The 19,787-nt window shown below is 43.1% G+C and overlaps 1 protein-coding gene and 1 long non-coding RNA gene across 2 annotated transcripts; both read left to right on the plus strand.

The window, feature by feature from the left end:
- Positions 1–358: 358 nt before the first annotated feature.
- On the plus strand, positions 359–13,364 carry LOC130375361 (splicing factor, proline- and glutamine-rich-like). Its single transcript, XM_056582225.1, has 10 exons — positions 359–1,424; positions 3,570–3,758; positions 3,866–4,167; positions 4,278–4,373; positions 4,758–4,954; positions 5,098–5,182; positions 5,466–5,583; positions 5,719–5,767; positions 6,070–6,182; positions 9,459–13,364. The coding sequence occupies exons 1-10, from the start codon at positions 579–581 to the stop codon at positions 9,567–9,569; spliced, it is 2,106 nt and encodes a 701-aa protein (XP_056438200.1). The 5' UTR covers positions 359–578; the 3' UTR covers positions 9,570–13,364.
- Positions 13,365–13,455: 91 nt separating this feature from the next.
- On the plus strand, positions 13,456–19,786 carry LOC130375970 (uncharacterized). Its single transcript, XR_008893928.1, has 4 exons — positions 13,456–18,851; positions 19,042–19,144; positions 19,379–19,553; positions 19,655–19,786. It is a non-coding gene; the product is annotated as an uncharacterized LOC130375970 (long non-coding RNA).
- The last annotated feature ends 1 nt before the right edge of the window (position 19,787 follows it).

Consider the following 19,787-nt stretch of genomic DNA (forward strand, 5'->3'; position numbering starts at 1 on the left):
TATATGGCCTATAAAGCCCTACTTACTTCGTTTTTAGTGTTTTTTGTGCTTTTTCATCTCCCTTTAATCTTTTTCTTTTCCTCAGTTAAACGGTTTATACATTTGTGTTACTTAAATTCGTATTTTCTCACTAGTCATCCATTATTTGCGTATATCACGGTCATGATGGCTTTGAAGTACCGGTACACGTCTCATTGTTTTATTTAACTCCTATCTGAAATAAATATAACAAAAATGACATAACACTGGGCCTTGCTCTTCTCTTTCTATAAATCCATTGATTTATTTAACATTATCTGTTTGCATGCCCTAAAATAAAACGGACTAGAAAGGGGATCGGCGTCATTCAAAGCGCCGAATCCACGCCCATTCTCCACGGCCGACCACTGGGAAGACGCGAGGCGGATCCTTCTTTCTGGTCGCCAAGCGAAGTCCCGTCCATCATTGAGCTGCGCCATTTTGAGCGAGCAGTCCACCTACGTATCTAGGTCTGCAGAGAAACAGCGTCGATTGCTCATACGTACTTCTTTGTATTTTGCGTTTTAATTTCAACCGTTCGATCGTCCAAGACATCGAAAATGTCTCGGGATAGATTTAACAGGAATAACGGCGGTGGAATGAACAATTTTCAGCCACGTAGGGGTGGCGGCCCTGGTGGCCCGATGCGAGGCGGACTGATGGGGAACCCACATTTCAGGAATCACCCTTTCGGGAACCAGAACCAGAATCAGAACCGAGGCGGACACATGGGTAACAATCTCAACAAGCCGCCGAACGGTAACCAGGGACCACCGAAGCCGCAGACGCCTCAATCCACGCCGGCTATCCTTCCTCCGTCACCAGGCCCTGCTCTAACAATGAAAGGCCCTATACAACAGCAGAAGGAGCAGCAGCAGAAAGAACAACAGCTGAAGGAGCAGCAACAGAAAACCCCTACTACCCCCGTACCCCAGCCGAAGATCACGACACCTACTCCGAACCCCACTATTACTGCGACTCCACCGAAACCGATTATTTCATCACCTGCCCCGAAACCGAACCTCTCATCGCCTCCTCCAAAACCGAATCTAACATCGCCTCCCCCAAAACCGAATCTAGCATCGCCGCCACCAAAGCCGAATCTAGCATCGCCGCCACCAAAACCGAATTTCTCATCGCCCCCACCAAAACCGAATTTCTCATCGCCTCCACCCAACCAGGGAAACCAAGGAAACCAGGGAAACCAAGGAAACCAGGGAAACCGAAATATGAACCAGAACAATCGAAACATGAACCAGCAGCACCAGAAACCGCAGATGACCAATGTAAACGGCCAGCAGCAAAGGCAGATGGGCCACCAAGGCCACAAGCAGTCTCCACAGATGAACAAACCAAGGCCCCAGCAGCAGGCCTACAGACCAGAGGGGGGAGGAGAAGGTCCTACGGTACGCGTTGATTTTTTTATTATATTAAACATGAACTATATTCTATAAATAATCCTTTCCTCCTATATTGCTGTTTACGCCGCCTTATTAGTTTGTGCCTTGATACGGTTATTTTATCATATTATTGTTATACTCAGGCCTGATAGAGTTCATGCGTGGTGCCTGAATTCAGGCTTGAGCTCAGCCATGTATGTTGTCAAGAAAAGTGAAAATAGGTGAGGGGTGCCTTTTTTTAAATGTCTAGTCAACACGTCAACCTACCTGACCTTTTTGATTGACCTGTCTGCCACCAACTAGGCGTAGTCTATATAAGGAAGTATTTTACCTTTTGTATGTTTGCACTGAGGATGGTCTGAACGGGACTGAAAACGTTTTGCACGCACTTTGGGTAGCACTTTACACTTTTACGCAATAAAGACTTATTGTTGCATCGGCTACATGGTGTGCGAGTTCATCTCCTTTTAGTGCCAAGAAAGGCAATTCTCTATGGTGTCTTCGAATGTATTTGATAATTTCAGGCACAGATAATTTCACTTCCTATCAGCCCTGTATACTGTTGGACGGTGTATTTTTTGTTGATTGCAGTAATTGTACTGTGGCTTATATGTGCCGATGATTGGATCCAACCCAAGCCGTGCGAGAACGACTCGCAGATCAAAGAACGCGACAGGGCTCCAGACTAACTTTTTCCTTGGGAGCACTGGTGCGCCTAAATTTTTAATTTGGACGTATTTATGGTGCACCCAAGTTTTGAGTTGTTGGGGGGGGGGGGGGGGGGCGTTGGACCGTGCCTGCCTTGCGCTGAGTTGTTGAGGGGGGGGGGGGGGCAACCGGGCAGCTGCACCGGTTGCACCGTCGATATTTACGCCATTGATTAATAATATTTTGACCATTAAATAAATGCCGAATCTGTATCTCTCAGAAAGAATATCGTCAGACAATGCCAAGGGATCGGTTCTGTCCCGAAAAACCCTCTGTCTCCGGAGAGACGCCTGTACGATAAGTGCGCCGGGGTCCATGGGAACACCCACAAATGGTGACGCCATTATCGGAGGAGGGGCTAGGAAGCTGCGCACGCCGATATAAGTAGCCGATCTCCGGGTAGACTCGCTGGAAAGCTGCTCCCGACCAGGTTTGGTTGCGAGCGTAAGTCACCAATGGTGATACAGCGACGCTTAAAGAGATTGACTTTCATGGTACAGCTAACCCATGCTTTCAGCTCAACATACCTCGCTAACCCTCTAATCGAGCGTCGTAGTACAGGCCCCTGGATTGGGCTTTGCGGGTTTGTTTACCGGCGTTGCTATTGTTACCGTTTATTAGGTATCTAATAAATCGCTGTCTAATCAATACTTCATTCACTGCCTCTTCCGTGGTTATTACAATATTATGAATAGACTGCTCTGTAAAAAAAATTAAAAATAATAATTATACCAGATAATTTTTCAGTCGCACCCGTGCTCCCAAATAAAATATTTGGTCGCACTACCCCGAATTCTAGGCGCATGTGCGCCCAAATTAGGCGCACTCTGGAGCCCTGCGCGATCAAGAAATGGCGATTCTCAAAGTATTGTTTATGTATGCTGTGCTGCTCACAAACGCATAGACATACGTGTTACTTGTCTTTTTTTTATAGGTCAGCTGTGTATTCTCACTACACCTGAAAACGCGCTAGGGAAAATAAAGTGTTGCACCGGCTGATTTGGTCTATACCGGAGTGACATTGCTGTGTTCTCATATGCCCAAACAAAGAACTGCTAAATTTAGCCCCACAGATTACATTTTTCAGTGACCGATACCGATATTGGGGAGTCAAAGATAACCGATATTCAAAACATAGACATATAGACCTTTGTATATATTTCGTCGTGGTATCCTGGTGGGGGATTTGCTGCTTTCTCTACATCAATTCCTCAGGCCACAACAACGTCGTATTAAAACCATGAGAAAAAGGAACCAATTGCCTGTATTTATATTTTATGTCATATTCTTATATATCATTTAATGAAATGCAATGTTCCACTTCTCTTGCATATGAACATTCTGTCATATCCTAAGTCGAGTGGCCATAGGTTATGGAAACACAGTTAATATTTTCTTTGAATTGTAAAGTAACATTGTCTTCCATTTTTATCAATTCTGCAGGAACTCAAAGCAACCTTTTCGTTGCTTCTCAAACCCGGTGAGAAGACCTACACCCAGCGATGCCGTCTGTTCATTGGTAACCTGCCCAACGATATCAGCGATGAGGAGTTCAAGAAACTGTTTGCCAAGTATGGAGAGCCAAGCGAAGTCTTTATTAACAAGAACAAAGGCTTTGGATTCATTCGATTGGTAAGGACACTTACATGTTCACTTCAATCATGGTTTCTAATAAATGGTGCTAAATGTTTATTGTGCAGGGTCGAATCCTAATTATCTCATTCTTGTGTCGATTGTAGGAGTCGAGAGCGCTGGCAGAGATTGCTAAAGCCGAACTGGACGACACGCCCATGAAAGGCAGACCACTGCGTGTGCGATTCGCCACACACTCTGCGGCCCTCTCAATCAAAAACCTTTCGCCCTTCGTCTCCAATGAGCTCCTCGAAGAGGCCTTCTCACAGTTTGGGATGGTGGAGAGGGCAGTCGTCATTGTTGGCGACCGTGGTAATTCCACATGCAAGGGACTCGTCGAGTTTGCCTCCAAGCATGCTGCCCGGAAGGCCCTTGACCGCTGCAATGAAGGAGTGTTCCTGCTCACTAGGTACGTTTTTGACCTTTTTCGTATGAATATCGGCGGCCAAACATTTGAATGTGTATTTTGATTGGTTCTCGTTTGTCCCGCCCCATTAATTCTGTATTTCGATCCCACAGTTCGCCGCGGCCAGTGGTTGTCGAGCCCCTGGAACAGTACGATGACGAAGATGGCCTCCCAGAGAAGCTGGCCCAGAAGAACCCCAGATACCAAAAGTAAGGGGTTGTAGAAATATATTCAGACCACTACTAAACTTCTGAAGAAAATAAAATGGCTGATCATTTAGATGTAGGCAATTATTTATTTATTAGAGTGATGACGGTATTGCAAAATCAATGTTGTGGTGCAACATCACCCCGGTGATGACTATGACACCGGTGTAGCGCCCAAGTGCACAGATTTGTCTAATTCCGAGGCTAGGCCTTGGGGACATCTGGTGCCAAACTCGACCTACTGTAGTCGGTGTTAAGGTTGTTTGGGACGCCTCAGCTTAAATTTTCTGGGTTGAACCATAAAGCCCTACCTGTAGGCGCAAATGAGATGTATCGGATAGGAAATCCAGGAAGAGCATAATCTTTAACAACGCTGTTTGTCTGCAGGGAGCGCGAGGAGCCACCCCGCTTCGCCCGGCCGGGGACCTTTGAGTTTGAGTACTCCAAGCGCTGGAAGTCCCTGGACGAGATGGAGAAGCAGCAGAGGAAGCAGGTGGAGGTGAACATGCGTGAGGCCCGCGAGAAGCTGGAGAGTGAGATGGATGACGCCTTCCACGAGCACCAAGCAACCCTGCTCCGCCAAGGTCAGTGTGGACCCAATTGTGTAACAATGGGAAAACTTCTTCCGAGAAGTTGTTTAATTTCCAATACATCGTTATGCATCCAGAAGGGGATTTCACTCTCCCATAACCGCATGGTGTTAATTGAGTGGTTCTTGGGTCTTCAGACCTGCTGAGGAGACAGGAGGAGCTCCGGCGGATGGAGGAGATGCACAGCCAGGAGATGCTCAAGAGGAAGGAGATGCAGATCAGGTGGGCATGATGGGCTTTTCATTTTGTTAACTGCTCTGAGATTCGGGTAGGACAGTACGCCAAAGATTTTTACAGATTCTGTATACTACATTCTTGGTTATGGTGTTTCATTCCAATATCATTCCAGTCATGGTTCCACATAGTTCCAATTTGCAGTAATGGAATGCTTAATGTTAATATCTCACCCATTGATGGAACTGCTAGTCACGTTAATCTCACTGAGTGCCACATGCCGTCTGTCTAGTCGTCCTCAAGGTCTTATTGATGTGGTTTCTCTGAGCAGGCAGGAGGAGGAACGTCGCCGGCGAGAGGAGGAGATGATCCATAAGAGGGAGGTGGAGGAGCAGATGAGGCGCCAGCGTGAGGAGAAGTACAGGGGCATGGGCAACTTCATGGAAAGCGTGAGTCCAATCGCTGAAGCCTAAAACAACATGAAGGATTTTGGTTTAAACTTGGATTAGATTATGTATTTGACCAATAGACTTTTGCTAAGAAGTGTCTTTTGCTTAATTTTTTTATTTGTTTCATTCTTGTAGAGGGATCGTGATATGAGAATGAATCAAGGTGGAGCCATGGGCCTGGCTGGTGAGTAATTGCTGAATATTTTTACATGCGCCAACTCCTGAGTGAGATTAACTTTTGCATTATATGAATCACTGTTAGGCATGCATATCACAATTGTAAAGAAAAATTATGTCAGTCTTATCGAGAGAGTAAGGGGTTATATGTTCCATGTTGAAGTTTATGTATAAGCTTTATTCCCTGCTGTTTATTAAGCTTAGTAGGCTGTAGAGTGAAAAACAGAGTAAAAAAACTGCCTTCCAATGTTTTTCCAGTCAAAACTGTTTTTCCAAATGTGTGACATGTAGTCATGTTGTCCTTGTTAGACATGCCTTTTGGCTCTCCAAACCAGAAGTTCCCCATGGGTGGACTTGGCTTTGAGGGACAGCAGGGTGGGATGGGAGGACCCTCTCCTGGAGGCATGATGCCCAACGAAATGGTAAGGTATCCCACTCCTGGGAACATCCGTAATTACCACTAGCACCTTTGGCTATGTTTCCCCTGCTGGGAGAAGATGTTGGCAGCAGTTGTTGTTTTATTAACTTTGCAAGCCAAGCGAGGCCAGGGGCCTGACATCTTTAGGTTTCACATCCTGTGGTGGATCTGCGGACGGTACCGTGGGAGCTCGCCCCCAGCTGTGTTGCAGATGTGCTTCATGTCGTCCTGACCTTTTTTTTGCCTGTTTCAATGGCCAGCCAAGCCCCCCTCAGTTGCTCTCATGCGAGAGCCTACTTCTTTACTGCCCAGTCATCCATCAGTCAACCTGTACTAAAACCGATCATTTCAGGGACCTCTTGTCAGGGTGCTTTGATACACTCTGAAGAACAGCTCTTGTAAGACCCAGATGTCTGTGCGGTAGGCCACTATTGCAAGTCCTGTCTTTGCGGAGCCAGACAGGCACTATGTCTGGCAAGAGAAAATAATGGCGCCTTTTTGGAGTTTTTGAGGAGTTGACCAAACTGCCAAAAATGTTCACCAGATGAGCATGGCAGGGGTACTCGTTGTCTGTGTGAACTTATATTAAGATTCCGAGTCAATACTTCCCTATGTTGCCTGAAACCTCTCCACCAGACTGTCTGGGGGATGGTACACACTGGTTTGTGTAGATCTACGCCTGTAATATATATATATATATATATATATATATATATATATATATATATATATATATATATATATATATATATATATATACTCATATACATACAACTCCAAGCTGTGTAGGTCCCTGTGTTGTCCCGCCCACTTGACAGCCATTGCCAAGCTACGCCCCTTCAAACCACCACGTGTGTATCACAAGTTTAGCGCTGGAACTTTTGAATCTCTTGGCAAAACTGCTATTTGTGAAATATTGCTGTACGTTAAGGAAACTTTGCGAGCGAGCAATCAAGTTTTTAGTTCAGGTTGACTGTGAGCTGGTGTTTTAATGTATGAAACTGCTTTGCTGGAGTGCTGGTGATATTTAACTGATGGGGGTTGAAAGCTGAGCCATGGCCATTCTCTTTTATTTATTTTTTTTGTCCTTTTCATGTACACTTGCCTGTAATTACATATACTGGACCTAAGAGGACCTCTGAAGATCATATTGAGCCTCAAAACTGTACTGCTTTACAAAACGGAACGCTACATTGATGGTCTACAATTATCATTGGATACGACAAGGATTAGGCAATACGTTTCTTTCAGTCAGTGATTTCAGTGTTGGTAACTCATTTACATTGACTGCATTATTCATACAATATTCCAAATAAGACGATTCCTGCACTTTTGACTTCACCATTCATATTTTCACTTGCATGCTTCACAGCTTAGCCATGGTATATGCACATTGGGTTACGATCAGCTGTTATCTCTGTCCATACCGTATATTTAAGATTTCAATGGAAATCCTGCAGACTTTCCAACAGGTCTTTGGATTGGATGGATTTCAAATAATTTCCCTACACGAATAACCCAGATTCCTTTTTAAGAAGAAAAAAAAAAAAGCAACCATCGCACCGTTCTATTCTGGAACATTCCCAAACATTCTGATCCATGTATTGTTTTCTATCTATTTAGCTGGTGCATAATAGTGTCTTTAGGCTGAAACGCACCAAATCTCAAGGGTAGAGCACAAAAGCAGCGGAACTTCCTTGTGTCCTTGTCTTCACGCCGGGGGGGGGGGGTATATCGGTTCCCTCTTGGACCCGCCACTTAAATCAACAAAAAAAATGGTGTCGCAGTGCGCTGCTTCAAGCTCTAGGGAAGAGCTCATTGATTCACATGAGAGCGGATTTAAGGCTGATGCGCTCTACTCTTGACCTTTTGTGTGCTTCGGTCTTAAAGGAACATGCCATTGTTCTTGCATATAATAAATGTTTGCCTATTCTCACTTTATTTACATATATGCCCACAATTGCCCGCCCCAACCACCACTACTACAAACCATTTTTTTAATGCCTTGCTATAAAACATGCTTGAACGTATTATCAAATGTGGTGTTTTTCCATTGATAATCCTGAAGGACAACAATGGGAGCGGCCACCTAGATTCATGATTGATAGATGAGCCTATTCGATTCTACAGTATACTGGTTAGGATGGTAGACATTTCTATCCATCATTCACCGGGATGGACACTCCCTATTGTTATGTCACACGGCAGGGCTGATTTAGAAATGGCTTATCACGCTTAGAACTGACGGTAAAATAGGGGCCTTTTTGCGGTTTTGCCGTGTTCAAACTGCTCCGGACGTGGTAGTTTTAATGGGTTCCCAGACCACAGTCCGCCAAAATGCTCTCTGCAATTGTTTACTTGTACAGAGCAACTTTGCAGAAAGGCATTTTTGGGCTGTATATAGCTGTCGTTGGGAGTATAATAAGCCGTGTCTTAACGCTTTGGCCCCCATGTCCATTTGTGTTGTTGCTGACATACTTGTGTTCCATCATCTCTGGGCTCAGTTACTGCATATATCAATTGGATGACTTCTAGCACTGACACAGTATTTCCATACTGATTAATCTCTGGATCTAGTCCATTCATATGCAGCATCAGGACTAGTTAAGTTTGCAACCCTCTTGTTGGGAAGAAAATTAGTTAAATTTGCCATCTAAATTAATTGCATATAAATCTTTGGAATTTATATTTTCCACTAGTTAACTGCATCAATTTCACACATCAAGGGAGAATATACAACATTTGTACGTACAAATATTAGGGGGGGGGGGGGGAGTTTACATCCAAGGTGCTTTTTTTGTATTGGGGCCGTTTTTATTTTTTGGAGATGCCAGCAGTGAGAGCGGTAGATCCATCTGGCATGCACTGGAGTCCCACGCTAGGTAGGCATTGACTAACGAAAGCATTACCCTTTCTTCCTTCTCCGTATGTAACCTGTGGCACCTGTGGATCTCCATATTGGAACGAACGGTACCTTCGGATGTGTCATCTGCCGGTTGTGTTGCAAATCTGCTTTTGCTCATAAATCGCAAAAACTCTTACCTCTCGACACATACTCACACGCATATAACACTCTTATCACACACACTCTCACACACTCATTCAAACACACAAACGCTCACTCACACACAAACACCCACACACACACACACGCACTCTCACTCTCTTAATAATACTACACTTCTGCCCCCGTGGACATGAATTGTGTGCTGTCACACTGAACATCACAATTGACCTCCTTCCCCTCGTTGCCTGAATACGAAACTGATTCCCCTAACAGCGCAATGAGCGCTTCCCCCAGGGAGGTCCAAGGGGGATGGGTCCTGGTAACCCTGGGTTTGGTAGGGGCCGCGAAGAGTTTGATGGACCTGCCAAGAAGCCACGCTTTTAAACGCTGGCCCTGGCAGCCATTTTGCCAGCAGCGGCGGCCCTCTTTGTGTAGTTCCTCTTAGGGCAAACCTTGTTGAGTCATAAATGTTGTATTCAAGTTTCCAAGTGATTGTGCATTTTTAGCCCCAGAGACTCGAGTCATTTTATGGCACCTAACGAAATTTCTTTCCTTTTTATTTTATTTTATTTTTGTATTTGGAGTAGACCAGTAGGGACCACGTAACCGTGGTCCACTAATGGGTACCTAATATGACCCATTTATCATTTGTTTCTTTATACAGTTGTCTCATATTCTTTTAGTGGTCGTCATGTAACAATTGTAATTTTCTCAACTTTCTATCTATGGCTGTGTTTTTGTGCCAACCATTTGAAGTAAAAGCATGTATTACAATAAAGACAAATATTGGTTCCATCACAGGAAAAAGTCTTTAGAATTGTTTTCTTAAAACAAGATGAAATATCCACACCATGAGCATCCGTTTCCAGTAGTTTCAAATACAAAAAATGCCAGGGTGGTCACAAGTCTGAAGGAGAGGATAACTTACTTGCATGTATTTAAATTTTCAAAGACTTCGTCCAGGCATTGAAAATTTGTTTCTGGTTGGATAACTAAGAATTATTCTAACATGCATTATTTACAGTTACTGGTTCAAGCAGCTGTACTTAGTGATCTTAACTTTTAAGAAGTAAGATCAATGCAGCTAGTTGACATGTAATGTATTTTGTAGTTTTTGTTTTTCTTCTATCATAAGGGCCTGTCTATACAAAACCAGGACCTGTTTTTGAGATCTGAGATTTGATCTTGATTAATTTGGGGTGTATCCCCTTCAAAAAATAACTTTTCTATGTCTCAAAATATCCCCAAAAAACTTTTACTTTGGTTTGGGTCAATATTGCATTGAACATGTATCCAAAGAACACAATATCTCTTAAGGAACAAATTATGGCAGCCCAATTTGCTGATATTCAGAGTATTCTCCCTGATCGTTGCACCAGTCAATGTGTCAAGCTTCTCTTATACTCTTATTTTAAGTTGGTTAATGCTATATGTATTTTATAAACGAATGCCATTAATTTATCTTGATTCATAAGACTGGAAAACACCGGTGCAAGGTTTGTCATTTCCTTTGGCAATCCAATATTTCTTAGGTGTGTTACTGAATTAATCGTTTCCATTACTATTTATTTCCAATCTGCTTGAAAGAAGGCAAGCGTCCCAATATGATCCATCTAGTATTCAGCTCCATAAGGAAGCATCAGATGTGCCCAAGTAATGCCTTTATTTTAGCCAAGACAAGATTGTGTTTGCATTTTACACTCAAACAAAGAAGGTATGCCAACAGGTGCCCTTACCTGGAAAAAAAAAAATCTAAATTCATCATTGAGCCTCGAATGCTTGTCTCCAAAATGATGTCCTCATCCGCAATAAGTAGCCAAGTTTTAAGTGAAGTTCTTGGAAAATTGTAGGTCATAGCGTACAAGTAGCTATTGTGATTTGTTATTTGCTCAGCATTGTGTTGCTGTTTATTTAATTGATAACGCATCCACTGTAGAGCTGTATGTAGATAAGGGCTCAATCTACTTAAACAGAATGGTTCTTATTTTCTTGATAATACATTAATTAAAACATTTAATTTCTGCCAAGTACCTTCTGTTGGATATCACTAAATACTACACACTGTACTTGTAAGGCAACTGGATTGGACAATCCAAGCATTCCGGATGGGTCCTGACAAAGAATAATTGTCGTTTCAAAAAATGGCAAAAGTATTTCAGAAATCAAGTTGTAACTGCTTTCTAACTGGCTGCCTGCTTTGACTTTGGTGAAATATCCACTGTCAATCAGGCAAAATTATACCTTATGGTCAAGCACTAAAACATTGCAAACATATTATTGCAAGTAACTCCCTATGAGAGTTGGTTTGTGACTTCAAATCGACCTTGTGCTTATTCTCTTAAGCTTACGCTTTCTATAGGAATGTGAACTGAATTCAAGTCTTGAGATTGATCCGGTTAGCAGGATCTCTCGGGTTTGTGCTTTACCAATATTGGAGCATTGTGATCATGCCCAATAAATTAATCGGAGTAATTTTCTTACCACCTTGTTCATTTTTCTCTATAAATTATTAAACAGAATTCTTCAATACTTGATCAATTTATTGTAAGAAGTCTTCATTATAAGCACTTATTAACTTAGATATTGAATAATTCTTAAGCTTGATGTTGAACGTAGTATCAAAATATGCCATTAAAAAAAAGAAGTAATGTTTTTATATCATACAATCTTTTCATATGTATCATTGGAAGAATCGTTAATCGTACGAGATATGAGTATACTTCGAATTGTCATTTGTTAATTCTGGGCACGGTACAAATATGTATGTTATACGGATTAGTGGATAAATATCTTGGTGAGAAAATGGAGTGCCATATTAATAAACGTGCCATTTTAAGAATGGCATGTTACCAAGTACTATTTTGCTAGAGATGCACTTTAGCTCGAAGCATCAACTATTTGCCTGAAAAGTTACTAGAACAACGGCACTTTCAATAGAAGAGAACAAATATATATATAGCACTATACTATGCGCTACAATCAGAATTTTAAACGATTGGAAGAGTAAAATCTTGAAGTTAATCCTGAGTTGATAACTATATATATGAAACCGCAAATTTGAACTCCAAGTTTGAATATAAGGAAACGTTCTCCTGGATAATTGTTTGTGTCAGAATAAGACATGCTCCACTTATGATAAAACAGCCACCCAGAAGAACATATCCATCGAGAAGATCAACCTTTTGTATAGAACCTAACCCAACCATGGAGGACCACAACAATTGGCTGTAGGTTAAGCTAAAAATATGATTGGAAAATTGGAAATAAATTGTGAATTTTAACATGTCATGTTATGTATATGCTTTGGTGTTATTCACATTCTTTCTTTTAACAGGTTTGATCATCTTAAAAGTGGACAATGAAAAGCAAGTGACCAGAACGAGTCTTAATTGCTGACTTTAGTCCTGCCTTTTAAAAGGTGGAAAAAAATGTGAAAGACAATGTTATCTCCCTATTGACATATGCATGTCTAGTTTATATAGCCTATATATATTTTTGATTTTTGCAGAAAAGGAAAACTTTGTTTTAATAAGTAACTGCTTTATTTAACACAATTTACATAAATCTAATTGACAAATATAATTTAATCTGCATTAACAAAATGTAATTGTTCGTTAATAAAAAACCTCCTTATAACGGGCAAGTAATAACCTAAGAGCCCCCAGATAAAAAATAGTTTTTCCTTTTCTGGCATCCACCGTGTGCCTTAATTTGAACTTAAATTAGTTGTCTTTCCAATTACAGCACTAACATTGGTGTGGCCATTAGAGCCTGACCAATACTGTGTTTTAGGGTCCGACAAATATTATCAAGTCAAAAATGACTGATATATCGGCCGATATTCAAAAATATCGATATGCCTGTTTTTTTTAAAATAAATAAATAAATATATATATATATTGTGGTATCCTTGGGGTAGAGCTGCTCCTTGGGATTTGCTGCTCAACCGCCAGCAATTATTTCGGCCACAGCAACATCGCCTTACAATCATGAGCTAAAGGAACCAATTAAATGTGTGGGGAGGAGCTACTAAATTTCACACAGAACATGACAAACTGTTAATGTTGGGAGTGTTAACGTGGATGTACTCAGTTCGTTTTTTGAGATTCCAGACTAACTTTTTCCTTGGGTGCACTGGTGCGCCTACATTTTTTAATTTGGGTGCACCAGCACGTATTTATGGTGCACCCAAGTTTTGAGTTGTTGAGGGGGGGGGGGGGGTTGGACCGTGCCTGCCTTGCGCTGAGTTGTTGAGGGGGGGGGGGGGGCAACCCGGGCAGCTGCGCACCGGTTGCACCGTCGATATTTACGCCATTGATTAATAATATCTTGACCATTAAATAAATGCCTTAAATAAATGCCGAATCTGTATCTCTCATAAAGAATATCGTCAGACAATGCCAAGGGATCGGTTCTGTCCCGAAAAACCCTCCGTCTCCGGAGAGACGCCTGTACGATAGGTGCGTCGAGGTCCATGGGAACACCCACAAATGGTGACGCCATTATCGGAGGAGGGGCTAGGAAGCTGCGCACGCCGATATAAGTAGCCGATCTCCGGGGTAGACTCGCTGAAAAGCTGCTCCCGACCAGGTTTTGTTGCGAGCGTAAGTCACCATGTTGATAAGAAAAAAGAGATCGACTTTCATGGTACAGCTAACCCATGCTTTCAGCTCAACATACCTCGCTAACCCTCTAATCGAGCTTCGTAGTACAGACCCCTGGATTGGGCTTCGCGGGTTTGTTTCCCGGCGTTTCTATTACCGGTCTTGGGTGTTCCAACGGTTTATTAGGTGTCTAATAAATCGCCGTCTAATCAATACTTCATTCACTGCCTCTTCCGTGGTTATTACAATATTATGAATAGACTGCTCTAAAAAAATAAATAATACTAATTATACCAGATACATTTTCAGTCGCACCGGTGCGCCCAAATAAAATATTTGGTCGCACTACCCCGAATTCTAGGCGCATGTGCGCCCAAATTAGGCGCACTCTGGAGCCCTGGATTCAGCCAACACAGGAGAGGATTTATAAAGAAGGAATTTCATTTATATATTGACGCAATTTCTGTAAAAGAAAAATAAATCGAGATTTTATTTCTAGCCTTGATAAGCCAATATTGGGCAAAGAAATCGACCAAGCGATATATTGGTAGGGCTCTAATTGTCAACCATTGCACAGCCCAAACACAGAACTAGAGCGTAATATCGTATCTTTCGACATGTCTTTCTTTCTCACTGTTCAACACTGCCATGTGTGTCGTCTAGTGTGTCCCGGCCACACCAGACGCAATGTCCCTCGCCTGCCATCGCCTTCCATCCCCCTGCCCCTCTCTAGTCCAGCTAATGGGAGTATGCAACGGTTTCAATGGAAGTGCTTGAAACCAGAAAAAATATATTTAACCTGGCATTGCGTCGGTTTGGTCCTGGCCAGCTTTACAATGAAGCTCTGCCGTCATCAAGTCTGACACGGACCAAGAGCGGATCTGTTGACTTTCTCCATACAGCACCTTGATATTGTAGTTTTTCTTTTTCGAGTTTTATTCAAATGTTAAAATAAATGTCACCTTTTTATAGAAAACGAGGCAGCCATGAGTGGTGCTTTAAAAGCAGCATGATGGTGGAGCGCCACTATTAAATTCTTCAGGGAGAATCCTGATACGATTTTAGATCATTGACTGGTAATAAGCCTGTGATTTACAGAGTTTCTCGTGCGCTGATACCGAAAATTCTCGAACCTGAATATCAACGGCGAACCGATACATCGCTTGGCCCCTAATCATTTTCTTATCCTCAGCTTGTTGTAAAATTACGATAATTTGAGCTGTAAAATAATGTTGAAAATATAATAGTGCTGTTTTCTTTGTATGACTGCTTGTACTTCTTCTTTCCATTGGGGTGGGGGTTGAAATTGGGGGGATATCCCTCCATGCCTGTGAACCCTTGCTGAAATGGATCTGGTCCACTGCATTGTTGTGGTTGGGGCAGTTGTTTGGTATGGTTGTAATATTGTTTGCCTTTTAGGTCTCTTCCAGCCTAGTAACCACGTTCTTGATATAGCCCTGGATGCTCCTCTTCCATCAACATTTGGGGTCCATGGTTTCTCTATGGATCCAAGCTTATGAACATTTACGATACATATAGGGCATTTAACGTACGCTTTCATTCAAAGCGAATTACAACAGTTTATACACAGTGATGGGGGACTCAACCATTCAAGGCTTGAGCATCAAGGGTTAGGTGTCTTGCTCAGGCACACGATAGCTTCACTATTCAAGGCTATTTGTTACCAATTGAAGAACAAAATCTTAACTTTAGTGTACAATCAGATGCGCTCATATATAAATCATTTATTGAAGAAACACAATATATAGCTTAATCGATGCTCACATGAGTAGGTTACCTGTTTTAGACTGCATACCTTGGATGTATATCTCCTCACTGGAAAGTTCAGCAATAGAAGTTCTCAGTGCTTGAGCTGGTGTCATATGCAGGATTTTAGACAGTGTGTCTGGGAAATGGCGTGTTATCTGGCTGACTGGTCTGGCTTGCCAAATATTGAGTAAGAATAAAATCAAGGTGTAGTTTCCTAGTCTTTAGTTTCAAACATACCACAGAGCCCAGGCGCTTTGTTCATTACGTAACATTTTTCAGCTCAAATTCAAAGCGATTTAAAATAACTGTTCAACCATTAAGATACAAGAATCATTCGAGTACATACAATTCATAAAATAAGCCATGTGGCACATTTTAGAAACTAAATATAGATTGTTTTTAAGAGATTAATGCATTGGCCAATAGCCAGATGGGATTTTATTGAGCGGCAGATTTAGCACCCTGGTAGTGGGGGAGAAGGAAGCCTTTTGCGAAGTGGACGGGCTGGGGTGTAATCTTTGACCATGTTCTGGATGAAGGATGAGCCTTTCGCAGCACGGTTGGTAAGTACCAGTGACTTGAATCGTATTCAAGGAGCCACAAGGGAAGGGTGCGGAGGAGCGGTGTAGTGTGGGAGAACTCGGGTAGGCGGAAGACCAGCTGGGCTGCTGCCTTCTGGATGAGCTGCAGAAGTTGAATGGCAGACCAGACAGAAGGGAGTTGCAGTAGTCCAGACCCGAGATGACGCTAGCCTGGACGAAAACCTGCGTGGCCTTCTGGGTGAGGAAAGGACGTATCCTCCTGAAGTTGTGGAGCAAAAATCTGCTGGAGCAGGTTGCAGCAAAGGACATCTGGTAATCCAGTGTCACACCCAGGTTCAGTTTGAGCCACACACAACAGTTCTGTACCATAGAGTTCTCTACATGGATAGAGAAGTCGTTGATGGGAGATGCCTTCCCTGAAACAAAAAGCATCGATCTCGTTCAGACCGAGCGTCAAGTGGTGTTTCGAAAATCCACGAGATGTCGGCTAGACACTCGGATTCAGAGCTGGCACCTGGTTTAATCTGTCCTCTGCATAGATGTGGTAGGAAGTGCCATGTGAGTGAATCCCAGAACCCAGTCACTTGGTATATAGAGAGAAGATGATGGGACCCAGAATAGAATCCTGAGGGACCCCAGTTGTTGGGCTACACGGTTCAGATTCTTTCATGTGAGCAGGGAGAATGCAGAGCCTGAGACCCCCAGTCTGGTGCTTTTCTAGCAGTGTGAAGTTTATCTGAATGCAAGGAGGGCCGCCTCCATTGAAAGGGTTTATTGGTGATGGTTAAAGAGTCGGGTAAAGACGTCACACAAGTGTTTTCGAAATCAATGGATGGAGAGAGACAAGTCTGTAATTCTTAACATCAGATGGGTTTGGTGTGGGTTAATTTTTATGGAGGGTTCACTCTGCTGTACGATTTTTCGGATAACAACCAGTTATCAAAGAAGTATTGATGGGATGGGTAAAGAACAAAAGGATGGTAGCCATACACTGAAGGTAGTTTGTGGATAGGGTTGAGATGGCAGTTGGTATGAGTTGACAACGGGTGGAGCTCAAAGGGATAATGCTAGAAAGAAAAAATTAGTGCTGAAGAGGTGGAGAGGACAGGTGTTGGATGAAATTTGTAATTTTTTCTAGATGGTGTAACAAAATTCCTCTGGAGGAGTGAAATGAGGGAGCGGGTGGATGAAGGATGAGAAATAAGACGGACATAACGATTTTGGGGGTTGGATTAGGTAGTTAGAATTTGAGATTGTAAGAAAGAGCTTTTAGCAGCAGATAAAATGGTAGAAAAGAGGAGCGAAGAGAATGATGAGCAAGAACATTGTCAGGGGGCTTGGATTTGCACCTTGTCTCTCAGCCTCGTGTAATGGCCCCGTCAGCACTCTGCTTGCTTGTGCCTGCCAGTTGGATTAGAGTAGAGAAGAGAGAATAATGTCCATGGAAGAGATGCGAAAGGCATGAGGGAGAAGGAGTAATTTGAGAGGAGAGCTGATAGGATATATGAAGCGAGAGAGGGGGGAGAGTTGCTGCGTATAGTGAAAGAATGTGTAGAAGCGGGAGGTGGTTCGACATTTGGAGAGGTGAAAGTTAAAGTGATATAAAGAGGCAATACAGAAAGGTCGGTGGCAGAGCCATTCCTTGTGGTAGTTTTACCAGCTCTCTGGGTGTGGGGGGGAGGGATTGATGGAAGAGAACAACTACTGAGATGATAACTTCTGTCTGGATGTTGAAATCACCGAGAAGTACCAGCGGGGGGCCCTCTTCGGGGATGTTCGGTAGGAGGACGTCTAATTCCCATGGAGGACCTGGTGCGCGATAGAGATCAGCCATGTATAATTTCACCTGGTAAGTTACAGACACGGACGGAAATTTGAAAGGCGTTGAAGGTGTAAAGAGAAATCTTTTATTAGTGGGTTATTGGAAGATACCTAAGAAACCAGCCCCATGGGGAACAGGTTTCTAAAGGGAATGTAGGCGATTCAAGAGAAAATATAAACCAATCAGCATCTGCTTTGCCAATGGCCGGCCGCATTCGTTCTGATGCTGATTGGCTGCCTTGCTCCATCGGTGTCCCTGGCCAGCATGAAACTGGCAGGGCAGGTTTGACAGAACTAAATCTGCACGTGAAAGTAGTCCTTTGTTTTAGCTTCCCTTGGACGAGTTTCCGCTCAAAGTTAATCATGTTCCTTTGATTGATTCCAGAGAGGACACTACAGCAGGTTATACTTTGAGTGAGGAAAGGCATTTGATACTTAAAAATATACATATAAATACATTAATCTTTAAGGGCACACAGAACAAGTTAATTACAAGATGGGGGATGTTTTTTTCTTTTTGTATTGATATAACATTGCCTATATTTAATGATGAAAGGCCAGTAAATCAATGAAAGGTCAGCTTTAGCAAACAAAAACATGTCCTGCATCAAGACAGCAGTGACTCGATTGGAGAGTAGATATTCATGGCACCACAGAAACCCACAGCAATATATATCCTATTCAAGTAGCCCCACGTTCAGCGTGCAGTATCTGGACATCTTCAGTCATCGATCCATTATATTTATAGACCTGTCTTTTGTACCCATAATCAGCTGTGTTTGTCGTTTGGGTTCTATGTAACCTCCATCTCCAATTCCAGCACTGTTCTCCTGAATGACCTCCACTTGTCTCTTATCTTCCAGTTAAAGCCATCATCATGAGACCAAGAACGGTATTCCTGTAATCGTATTTTGAGCGTCTTCTCCCAGGTAAGGACATCATTGTTTAGCTATTTCAGTCTTTGTTCTAATTTTGGGGACAGAAAGTAGCAAGACTGTGAATGTGATCCTGGTTTCAGCCTCCATTGTTCTCATTCTCCTCCTCCATTGTTCCCTTCTTCCTTCTCTCTGTCTCCCCCTCTGTGGGTCTCCACTCTCTCTTTTTCTCTGTCTCTCTCAGGGGGGGAGCCCTCTCCATTTAGACTGCCCAGATGTGTCGGCAGCAGTTGGCTGGTGCTTTGTCACTGAGCTACAGGCTACCACTCCAAAAGACCTTCCCACAGGTACCAAACACCTCCTCCTTTTTATCTTTGGAAGTCAGGATAAAGTATATCTCCCTGGCCCACACATTACTGTACTTTTACCGCTAAACTGTCCTCGTGTGCCAAGAGAGGATTCAGACACGTCCTCCAGGTCCCATGTGGCATCCAGAACCCTCTTACCTAAGAAGGGCAACCCTAGTGTCAGGACCGCCCTGTCAGAGACTCATGTGCCCCCCCACCACCACCACCATGCAGGCGGCAAGCAGCAGCGGCAACAAGAACACGCATCCTGCAGTGCCTCAGAGAGACGGACCTGATGGTGTCGGAGCAGGCTGGAGCACCAACGTCCAAGAAGCTGAAGAGCATTGGGAATCACGACTAGATCTCCTTCAGAACCTACCATGGGTTCGTCGACAGCTGCTGTCCACAGGTGTGTGTGTGTGTGTGTGTGCATGATGGCTCCCACGCGTAACTCCAGCTTTAAAGCAATAGATCAATGAATCTAAATATCTTCTCTCTCTTCTTTTGCAGGAGATGGCGGCTGTAAAGGATTATTTTGAGAAGCGGTTGCCTTGAATCTGACCTCAGTACACACCTATTCTCTCTCTCTCTCTCTCTCTCTCTCTCTCTCTCTCTCTCTCTCTCTCTCTCTCTCTCTCTCTCT

Source organism: Gadus chalcogrammus, chromosome 22 (genome assembly GCF_026213295.1).
Source record: "Gadus chalcogrammus isolate NIFS_2021 chromosome 22, NIFS_Gcha_1.0, whole genome shotgun sequence".
NCBI lineage: Eukaryota > Metazoa > Chordata > Actinopteri > Gadiformes > Gadidae > Gadus > Gadus chalcogrammus.

Bases quoted from the DNA above. Each gene is read 5' to 3' on its own strand.
- LOC130375361 (XM_056582225.1), top strand. From the start codon at position 579: ATGTCTCGGGATAGATTTAACAGGAATAACGGCGGTGGAATGAACAAT. The intron at 4,955-5,097 runs GTCAGTGTGGAC...TTGGGTCTTCAG, and splicing joins AGCAACCCTGCTCCGCCAAG to ACCTGCTGAGGAGACAGGAG. The intron at 6,183-9,458 runs GTAAGGTATCCC...TTCCCCTAACAG, and splicing joins GCATGATGCCCAACGAAATG to CGCAATGAGCGCTTCCCCCA.